The 11,305-nt window shown below is 49.6% G+C and overlaps 1 protein-coding gene across 1 annotated transcript in view; it reads right to left on the bottom strand.

The window, feature by feature from the left end:
• The window catches only part of acvr2ba (activin A receptor type 2Ba), a 229,877-nt gene that overhangs the window by 29,412 nt on the left and 189,160 nt on the right, over positions 1–11,305 (bottom strand). Inside the window, exons 6-7 of the mRNA XM_070880119.1 lie at positions 6,900–7,043; positions 1,394–1,542 (exon numbers count right to left, since the gene is read on the bottom strand). Coding sequence (XP_070736220.1) covers positions 1,394–1,542; positions 6,900–7,043 — 293 coding nt within the window. The remainder of the gene's footprint in view (positions 1–1,393; positions 1,543–6,899; positions 7,044–11,305) is intronic.

Below are 11,305 nucleotides of genomic sequence, written 5' to 3'. Positions count from 1 at the left end.
GGGAAAGGAGAAGGGGGAGGGAGGCTGAATGGGCCGGGCCCGAGACTTCGGGCAGGGCCCATCCCCAGCACCAGATTTACAGGTAGGTGGCGTTGGGTCGGGTCGGGAGGAGCGTGGGTCCGGGGGGGTGGAGGGAGGGAGGTCGGTTCGGGTCGGGGGGAGGGAGGGAGAGGGAGGTCAGGTCAGGTCGGGGGAAGGGAGAGGGAGGTCAAGTCGGGGGGAGGGAGGTCAGGTCGGATCCAGTCCGGGGGCCGGGGGAAGCGGGAGTCGGGTCGGTGTCGGTGTCCGGTCCGGAGGCGGGAGTCGGGTCGGGTTGGGTTCAGTCCTGGGGGGGGCGGGGGGAAGCGGGAGTCTGGTCGGGTTGGGTCCGTGGGCGGGCGGGGGGGGAGAAGCGGGAGTGTGGTCCGGATGCGGGAAGCGGGAGTCAAGTCGGGTCAGGAGGAAGCAGGAGCTAGCCGTGGGAGGAGCCTTATTCAAGCAGCCCCAGTGAGGCCATTCGGCCAGGGCTAGGGGCTGCGTGCTTTGGGCCCCTCTCACACAGTTTCGGACGCCTGGAGCTACTGCACACGCGCGCCCACTGTAGCGCGCATGTGCAGAGGTCCCGGCACTGTTTTCGGCGCAGGGACCTGGCTCCGCCCCCCCACAGCTCCTGCTGCGCTGCGCCGAGGGCCAGAGGACCTGCAGGGAGGTGGAGAATCTGGAGGTTTTTTTAGGCGCACTTTGTGGCGCGAAAAACGGGCGTCCAGGTCGGGACTGCGCCGTTCTAGGCGCGGCTCGAAACTTGGGCCCAGAGGGTGGTAGAAGTTTGGAACTCTCTCTTCCGCAAATGGCAATTGATGCTAGATCAATTGGTAATTTTGAATCATAGATTGATAGCTTTTTGTTAATCAAAGGTATTAAGGGATATGGGCCAAAGGCGGGTATATGGAGTTAGATCGCAGAGCAGCCATGATCTCATTGAATGGCGGAGCAAGCTTGAGGGGCTAAATGGCCTACTCCTGTTCCTATGTTTAATGACACAAGTTGGGCGGTTTCAACACTAATTGTCTCCTCTCTCTGCCCCAGTTGCCCACAGCCCATTTCTAAGCCTTGAAAGTGAACACTGTTGTGGTGCAGTCAGTACAGATAGGCCGCATTATGTCCTCACCCCGACACTCACATACCAGGCACGGCCAACACGGGTCCCGATGGGCACCGTGGCAATTGTTGCCCTCCTTATCCCGAGTCGTGGAGCCATATTGTGGTGCCTCTACCACCACTCTGGATGATGAGCTAACTCAGGGGAGGGGAAAATAACCATCCGACTCTGCATGGCTCAGCCACTCTCTGGATAAACTGGTGGATCCCTCCCTTGCCGGATCCCCAAGGTGACAGCGCGTCGCTCACTCAGTACCTGTGGGCGATCGCAGGCTTCGGGCCTTCTCCTTTGCAGCGGGGAACGTCTTCGTGAAGGAAGGCCAATCCACAAGACATTGTCTCGGCGATGTGACCCAGCTCATTCCAGCTGATCACGTTCCCCTTCAGGTAGTCAGACAACGAGCCCTGCGTTTAAAAATAAGACAAAAAAAGTCAGTGGATAAGTCTGTGCTCATCACTCAGTATTTATCAAAACAATCTTGAAGGTCCAGCAATTGTTTATTTATCTCCCCACTATCCAAGTTTGGGAAGACAAAAACTGCCCGGCGTTCCTGTTCTCGATCGTGGTTTGATGACTCCTGGTGCCAGTACCCAAGAGCAGATGTCAGGCGAGAGCAGTGCCAGTCCCATAGGAACATAAGAATTAGGAGCAGGAGTAGGCCCTTCGGCCCCTTCGAGCCTGCTCCGCCATTCAATGAGTTCATGGCTGATCATCAACCTCAACTCCACTATCCCACCCGATCCCCATATTCCTCGATTCCCCTCGAGCCCAAAAATCTATCGATCTCAGCCTTGAATATACCCAACCACTCTTGAACTTTGGGGCAGAGAATTCCAAAGATTCACAACCCTCTGAGTGAAGAAATTCCTCCTCATCTCGATCTTAAATGGCCGACCTCTTATCCTGAGACAATGCCCACTAGTTCTAGACTCTCCAGCCAGGGGAAACAACCTCTCACCAACCTGTCAATCCCCCTCAGAATCTTACATATTTGGATGAGATCACCTCTCATTCTTCTAAACTCCAGCGAGTATAGGCCCAATCTACTCAATCTCTCCTCATAGGAGAACCCTCTCATCCCAGGAATCAATCTAGTGAACCTTTGTTGCACTGCTTCTAAGGCAAGTACGTCCTTTCTCAGATAAGGAGACCAAAACTATGCACATTACTCCAGGTGCGGTCTCACCAAAGCCCTGTACAATTGTAGCAAGACTTCCTTACTCTTGTACTCCAGCCCCCTTGCAATAAAGATCTCGGTTTTAAAATTCTCTTTCTTCTTTTCAAATCCCTCCATAGCCTCGCCCTTCCCATCTCTAACCTCCTCCAGCCCTGCAACCCTCAGATCTCTGTGCTCCTCCAATTCTGGCCTCTTGAGCAACCCTGACTTTAATAGCTCCACTTTCAAGACGCTCCTTAAAACATACCTTTTTAACCAAGCATTTGTCACCTGCGTTATTTTCTACTCGTAATCTCGTAATACTCCTGTGAAGCGACCTGGGACGTTTAACTACATTAAAGACGCTATATAAATACAAGTTGTTGTTGTGATGTGACGACCAGAATTTCACGCAGTACAAGCTGCGGCCTAACTAGTATTTTATACAATTCCAGCATAACTTCCCTGCCTCAGCTAATAAAGGAAAGCATTCCTTATGCCTTCTTAACCATCTTATCAACCTGGGGCTTGCTACCTTTAAGGATCTGTGGACCTGCACTCCAAGGCGCTGTGACAGGTTTCAAGCTAATTAGTCATTTGTTAGTCATTTGCAATGGGAGGTATGGTGCCTCACCCGGACGGCCGGACGGTCAGCCCCCCCGTGTGGTCTGGTTCACAGACACTTTCCCACTTCATTATGAAGGTATTTGGAGGAGTGCAGGGTGGAGGTCACCTTGTGGGCTTCCGCAGCACAACACAAATCAATCAAGGGCGATTGCGGAATTTTAGAAATGACACTTATTACGGCCACGGACTCAGTCTCACATCTGGGAAGCATTTGTGATCAATGCAGAGAGCTGCACCAACGACACATATCGCGAGAATAACATCACACATTAAGACCACATTGACGTCCAGGGCCCCGGTCTTAAATTTGCCTTTTTAAAAGGAAAGTGTCATTCTGTGGGCCGTCATTTAATTCTCATCGCTCCTTGCCCTGATATGATGCTGGGCCAAGTCTGATCATTTGCAACCGTCACTTCTGCTACAATTAAGGGTCACACCGGAGTCACACACAGGCCAGAGCAGGCAAGGACGGCAGATTTCCTTCCCACAGGACACCAGTTGGGGTTTTAATGACAAGCTAAATGTGGTAGCCAAAATTGTATACAGCAAGCTCCCACACACAGCAATGCAATAACAGACCTGATAATCAGTTTTAGTGATGTTGATTGAGATATGAATATTGGCCAGGACACCACTACATTAACTCTTGCACTACCATGCATCAATCATCATCATCATAGGCAGTCCCTCGGAATCGAGGAAGACTTGCTTCCACTACCTAAGTGAGTTATTTGATGGCTGAACAGTCCGATACGAGAGCCACACACCCTGTTACAGGTGGAACAGACATTCGTTGAGGGGAGCGGTGGGTGGGGCTGGTTTGCCGCACGCTCCTTCCGCTGCCTGCACTTGACCTCTGCACGCACTTTGCATCGAGACTCGAAGAGCTCAACGCCCTCCCGGATGGACTTTCTCCACCTCGGGCGGTCTGCGGCCAGGGTCTCCCAGGTGTCAGTGGTGATGTCGCACTTTACCAGAGAGGCTTTGAGGGTGTCCTTATAACGTTTCCACTGTCCTCCTTTGGCTCGTTTACCATGAAGGAGCTCCGCCTAAAGCATTTGATTAGGGAGTCTCGTATCTGGCATGCGAACTATGTGGCCTGCCCAGCGAAGCTGATCGAGTGTGGTCAGTGCTTTAATACTGGGGATCTTAGCCTGATCGAGGACACTGATGTTGGTGCGCCTGTCCTCCCAGGGGATTTGCAGGATCTTGCAGAGACATCGTTGGTGATATATCTCCAGCGACTTGAGGTGCCTTCTGTACATCGTCCATGCCTCAGACCCATACAGGAGGGCGGGTATTACTACAGCCCTGTAGACCATGAGCTTGGTGGTAGATTTGAGGGCCTGGTCTTCGAACACACTTTTCCTCAGACGGCCAAAGGCTGCACTGGTGCACTGGAGGCGATGCTGAATCTCCGCATCAATGTCTGCCTTTGTTGATAAGAGGCTCCCGAGATATGGGAAATGGTCCACGTTGTCCAGGGCCGTGCCATGAATCTTGATGATTGGAGGGCAGTGCTGTGCAGCGGTGACAGGCTGGTGAAGGACCTTTGTCTTACGGATGTTAAGCGTAAGGCCTATGCTTTCATATGCCTCATAGAAACATAGAAAATAGGTGCAGGAGTAGGCCATTCAGCTCTTCGAGCCTGCACCGCCATTCAATGAGTTCATGGCTGAAAAACATGGGGATGGTCCATACTGGTCAGTGAAAACATTGACTATATCCTGGAGTTCAGCCTCTGAATGTGCACAGACGCAGGCGTCGTCCACATACTGCAGCTCAACGACAGAGGTTGGGGTGATCTTGGACCTGGCCTGGAAGTGGCGTAGGTTAACCAGTTTCCCACTGGTTCTGCAGTTTAGTTCCACACCAGCAGGGAGCTTGTTGATTGGAGGTGAGCATGGCGGCGAGGAAGATTGAGAAGAGGGTTGGAGCGATAACGCAGCCCTGTTTGACCCCGGTCCGGACATGAATTGGTGCAGAGATTCAACATATGAAAGCATGGACCTTACGCTTAACATCCGTAAGACAAAGGTCCTTCACCAGCCTGTCACCGCCGCACAGCACTGCCCTCCAATCAAGATTCATGGCGCGGCCCTGGACAACGTGGACCATTTCCCATATCTCGGGAGCCTCCTATCAACAAAGGCAGACACTGACGCGGAGATTCAACATCGCCTCCAGTGTGCCAGTGCAGCCTTCGGCCGTCTGAGAAAAAGTGTGTTTGAAGACCAGGCCCTCAAATTTACCACCAAGCTCATGGTCTACAGGGCTGTAGTAATACCCGCCCTCCTGTATGGATCAGAGGCATGGACGATGTATAGAAGGCACCTCAAGTCGCTGGAGATATATCACCAACGATGTCTCCGCAAGATCCTGCAAATCCTCTGGGAGGACAGGCGCACCAACATCAGTGTCCTCGACCAGGTTAACATCCCCAGTATTGAAGCACTGACCAATGGATCCGTTGATAAGGATCACGGCCTGCATGTCATCGGGAAGCCGGCGAAGGATGTTGACGAACTTTTGGGGGCATCCGAAACGGAGGAGGACGCTCCAGAGACCCTCACGGTTGACAGTGTCAAAGGCCTTTGTAAGATCCAAAAAGACCATGCATAAGGACTGCCGCTGCTCCCTGCATTTTTCCTGCAGCTGTTGCGCTGCAAAGATCACGTCTGTTGTGCCCCGTAGGGGACGAAATCCGCATTGTGGTTCCGGGAGCAGCTCCTCGGCCACAGGGAGAAGTCGATCGACTGCTCCCGGGTCAAAGATCACCCGACTTGTATGACAACATGAAGATCCTCATCTCTTTCAGAAGTACATCAATATGTTCAAACTTAATATAATATAATATAATATAATATAATATAATAAATATTACATGTGGAAAAAGATGCTTTTGTCAGTAATGCATCAATTCCCCTCAAGGCAGGTGTCCTTCCCTGAAGGACATTAGTGAACCAGTTGGGTTTTTAAAATCAGACAGCTTCATGATCACTTTCTGATGCCAGCTTCTTATTTCCATATTTTTTTTTGAACTGAACAAAAAAGCTGCTAGCAGTAAAAATGACCATCAGCTTGTTGTTACAAACTCTGTTCACTAATATCTGTTGGGGAAGGAGACATGCTGTCCTTACCCCACGGAACTGGGCCTATACATGACTCCAGTCCCACAGCGACGTGGTTGGCTCTTATCTCTTCTCTGAAGTGGTCTAGCAACCCAGCCAGTAGGGAAACTAAAGGATGAGCAATAAATGTCTATAACGTAGTAAAAGGTCCCAGGATGCTCAACAGGAACGTTAACAAAATTTGACACCGAGCCACATAAGGAGATATTAAGGCAGGTGACTTGGTCACAGAGGTAGGCTTTAAGGAGCGTCTTAAAAAAAATCTAGGCTGACACTCCAGTGCAGTACTGAGAGAGAGCTTGGTGTGCGCAAATTGGCTGCTGCATTTCCTAAACTACAACAGTGACGACACTCCAAAAAGTACTCATTGGCTGTAAAGCGCTTTGAGATGTCTGGTGGTCGTGAAAAGTGCTATATAAATCCAAGTCCTTCCTTCTTTCTTTAAAAGGAGAGAGGTGGAGGGGTTTGGGGAGGGAATTCCAGAGCATAGGGCCCCGGCAGCTGAAGGCACGGCTGCCAAGAGTGGAGTGATTATAATCAGAGATCTGCAAGAGGGCACAATTGGAGGAACGTGGTGATCGCGCAGGATTGCTGGGCTGGAGGAAGGTTTGGAATCAAGGATGGGAATGTTAAACATCGAGGCGCTGCTGGATCAGGAGCCAATGTGGGTCAGCGTTACACTGATGTGGTCACATTGTTGGCTCTCCAGCAACGTTCACGTCAAGCTTGGTGGCCACACAGAGGCCTGGAGCTCCCGAGCAGCGGAGTTGTGAATGGGCCGCGCAGCCCGAAAACAAATTAGAGGCAACATTGGTCTCCATTATCTGAATACTGACAGTGTCCCTACCCGTTCATGGAAGGAAGAGATGAGCCAGAGCTCCATCTCAAGGTTTGATCCACGCTTTTCAGATCCAATGTAGCGTAGAACATTCTCGTGTTTCATCCCGGGCGTGGTGTAAATATCCCGTTCATTCTGCCAGGATAGCTTGTCCTTTTTTTGTAAACAAAAAGGAAACACAGAATTAAGCACTTCAAATATCATGAACTCCAGTCACTAATCCAGTACTTGTATACTGCAGCATAGAGGTTGGCTCTCTCGATATCAGCACGGTGATTGCAAGCCATGCGGTGGAGGCAGGAATTCCTCAACCTAACCTCAGGTTATCACCCCATCTCCCCTGAAGAGGCTAGTTCGTGCTGGAGTGTGGTTCTACCATAACCGACCGCCCTCCCGAAACCCATCCACGTGGCCATCGTCCGTCCGTCCATGTGTGGCACAGAGGGCGAGTGTTGACCGGGGTAACGTACGCACGCACCTGCGAGTATGCTCACAGGTTTGTAGAGCTATTGCGTAGGGCTGCTCCTGGGCACGGCCAAGGGGGCCATCACCCGGTCCAGGCAGCGGGCGGTGGAGGGGGTCGTTCAGCCTAACTGCCTGCCTCTCTTCCGTGCTTACATCCGGGCCAGGGTGTCCCTAGAGATGGAGCACGTGGTGTCCACCGGTACGCTCGCGGCCTTCCGCGAGAGGTGGGCGCCGGAGGGACTGGAGTGCATTATCACCCCCGGCAACCAAATTTTAATTTGATTACATTTGTTGGTTTTAGTGTCCCTCATTTATAGTTCAAACAAAAATAGTTGCAGAGCTGTTGCATTGTGAGTGGCTTAGCCAGTCACGTGATGTTCACAAGACTCAATAAAACCCCAGTCAGTTGGGTCTAGGTCATCCACAATGAGGTATGCAGTTGTGAGCCTAGTGGATGAACTGGTAATGTGTAGTGTGATTGTTAAACCTTTGTTAATAAACCAACTAGTTCTTAATAGCAATGTGTTGCTATTAATTCTTAAGCAAATACATTGCAGCAGGCTACTCGACTGTGGGTGGAATCACAGGCCAAGCTCAATCCTGACCTCCACCAGACACGCATTTTGCCACAGCGCTCGCTGGATAAGATACCGATGGCTGATTTTCTCCTTCCCGAGTAAGGGTCACTGCCTAATTTCAGCCCCTCTTCCCCAACCCCAATTGCTTCCTTGGCTGACATCAGCCATTACAAAATGGACCGATGACCAAATCTGGCATCTTGCTGGTCTCTATGGTTTTGTATCACATCAGAGGGCACAGTTACCCATTCAACGCTACATTACAAACAAAACACACACAAAGCAATCAATCAATCAATCAAGATTAGCACAACACGATACCATACAAAATGGGCAGGTAAAGCTTCAAATCCAGTGGGCACGATGCCGACAGTTCATAAGAACATAAGAAATAGGAGCAGGGGTAGGCCATTTGGCCCCTCGAGCTTGCTCCGCCATTCAATATCATGGACTCAGCTCCACTTCCTTGCCCGCTCCCCATAACCTTTTACTCCCTTATCGCTCAAAAATCTGTCCATCTCCACCTTAACTATATTCAATGACCCAGCCTCCACAGCTCTCTGGGGCAGAGAATTCCACAGATTTACAACCCTCAGAGAAGAAATTCCTTCTCATTTCAACTTTAAATGGGCTGCCCCTTATTTTGAGACTAATGTCCCCTAGTTTTAGCTTCCCTTATGAGTGGAAATATCCTCTCTGCATCCACCTTGTCGAGCCCCCAGGTTCCTGTACTCTTATAGCTGTGTTAATAAGGTAAACTCTGGAAACGAGGAAATGACAAATGGATGGATGAATCATTCATTCATTCATTCATTCAATGAATGAATGGAACCAACCCCTGCATTCCCACAGCGCACAGTTATGTTTTAGGGGAAAGTGTACAGACCAGGTCTCCATTAAGTCAACATGTTTCACTGCAACACGTCATTTGTTGAAGGGAACTCCTAAATAAGGCAGCGCGCATTTCGCCCGTTACTTGATTCCGGCTGTGAGTTAAGCAGGCCCCAGCTGCTGGTTGCTGCTAAGGTATCAGCTGTGGCTCAGTGAGTAGCATTCATGTCTCGGAGTCAGAAGGTTCAAGACTGGAGCACATAATTCAGGCCAACACGCCCAATGCAGTACTGGGGGGAGGGGGAGGGGGGGGGCGCCGTCATTCGGACGAGATGTTAAACCGAAGCCCCGGCTGCTCTCCCGGGTGGATGTAAAAGGTCCCGCGGCAATATTTTGAAGAAAAGTGGGGGGGCGGGGGGGATTTTCCCTAGTGTCCTGGCCAATATTTACAGCTCAACCAACATCACTAAACCAGATTAGCTGGTCATTTTCACAGTGCTCTCTGTGGGAGCTTGCTGTTCTCTACATTATAACACTTTGACTACTTTGGCCATGAAGCGCTTTGGGACTTTCTGTCGTCATTAAAGGCACTATATAAATGCAAATCTTTCTTTTATGTTACTGGAATGAGAGTTGAATGTCAGCTCTTCCCTTCTCTATCTGCTGTACAACCAGAGTGTGTCGCAGGCTCCGGTACAACCCACCGGGACAGAACTCTCTTTTCATCTGTCTCGGTAACGAATCAGTGCACTTAGTGAGCACCACAAACCGGATCCAGTGTGAACCTTCCTGGTGTTGAGGTAGGAGGGAGGAGGGGATGGGTAGAAATTAGAGGCAGTCAGAGGATGGAAAGAGCAAGTAGAAATGTGTGCATTTTAAAAAAAGCCGCCCCCCCCCCACTCAGTGGTTGAGTGTGCGAATGCACTGTGTTATAGGGTACCGACTCACACAGATAATAATACGTAGCGGTAAATAATAACATTGCTAGTTTCAATAGAATTTGTTGGCTAGATTGTGGTGTACTTGAATCAATCACAGGCTTACAGCGTCAGTACGCTTGAAGCTACTAAGAGTATTGTGCCCAGAATGACTGGACGGAGTTCCAATCAACCAACCCACATCTAATGTACCTTCACTGAATACAGTTCCGAGCTGAAGAACAAAATGTTTCCCCGAATGCTAATAATAAAAAAATCTAAACGAGCCAAATAGAACTGGAACACGGAATAGCTTCCAGAGATCTTCGAGGTAGAATCACTTCAGCACAAATAGTGTTTTTTTTTTGTTACCATCAGTTTCTTTTTACATTTGTTGATTTTCTGGAACAGGCTGTTAAATTCCACGTCACATGAAGATTTGGAGGCTGGTTGCTTCATTGGTTTATATATAAACCTGGCACTGCTGGTACAGCTCTCAGCAAACTAGCGAGGAGATAGAAACATAGAAAATAGGTGCAGGAGTCGGCCATTCGGCCCTTCGAGCCTGCACCGCCATTCAATAAGATCATGGCTGATTATGCAACTTCAGTACCCCATTCCTGCTTTCTCTCCATATCCCTTGATCCCTTTAGCTGTAAGGGCCACACTAACTCCCTTTTGAATATATCCAACGAACTGGCCTCAACAACATTCTGTGATAGGGAATTCCACAGGTTCACCACTCTCTGAGTGAAGAAGTTTCTCCTCATCTCCGTCCTAAATGGCTTACCCCTTACCCTTAGACTGTGACTCCTGGTTCTGGACTTCCCCAACATTGGATAAGACATTAAATCGAGGCCCCGTCTGCCCTCCCAGGTGAATGTAAAAGATCCCGTGGCATTGTTTCGAAGAGGAGCAGTGGAGTTATCCATGGTGTTTGGCCAATATTTATCCCTCAATCAACATAACAGAAACCGATTATCTGGGTCATTATCACATTGCTGTCTGTGGGAGCTTGTGCGCAAATAGGCTGCCGCGTTTCCCACATTACAGCAGTGACCACACTCCAAAAATACTTCATTGGCTGTAAAGCACTTTAAGACGTCCAGTGAAAGGCGCTATATAAATGCAAGTCTTTCTTCCTTTGGAAAGTCAGCAGGAAGCTGAGAAATTCAAGACTAGTACCCTCCACCCACCCTGTAATCTGCATGAGCTGGTTAAACCAAATCTACCCCATCCTCTCTCTCGCTGAAAGATTCCTGCATTATGTATTTATCACCCGACTGAACACCTGGAACATCAAATGGAGAGTCTGGTGCTGATCTGAAGTTTAAGCAACAAAGACCCATTCGTTTTAAAGAAAGAGAATAACCTGCATTTATATAGTGCCTTTCACAACCTCGGGACATCACAAAGTGCTTCACAGCCAATGAAGTACTCGTTTTACCAGAGCCAGAGACGTTCCCTGACAAACTGAATTGCTACTTTGAAAAAGCAGAGCTGTTCACCCACAACTGATCTATGCAGGCACCGGAGTCATAACAATACTCGTCAACATTAATATTGGCCGGGATAATGAAGAGGAAACATTGCATAAGCGTTGGCTTCACTGTGATAGGAAGGC

This window comes from Pristiophorus japonicus, chromosome 5 (genome assembly GCF_044704955.1).
Source record: "Pristiophorus japonicus isolate sPriJap1 chromosome 5, sPriJap1.hap1, whole genome shotgun sequence".
In the NCBI taxonomy this organism is placed as follows: domain Eukaryota; kingdom Metazoa; phylum Chordata; class Chondrichthyes; family Pristiophoridae; genus Pristiophorus; species Pristiophorus japonicus.
Note: the sequence above shows the minus strand (reverse complement) of the source record. Positions and strands in the feature narration are given on the sequence as shown.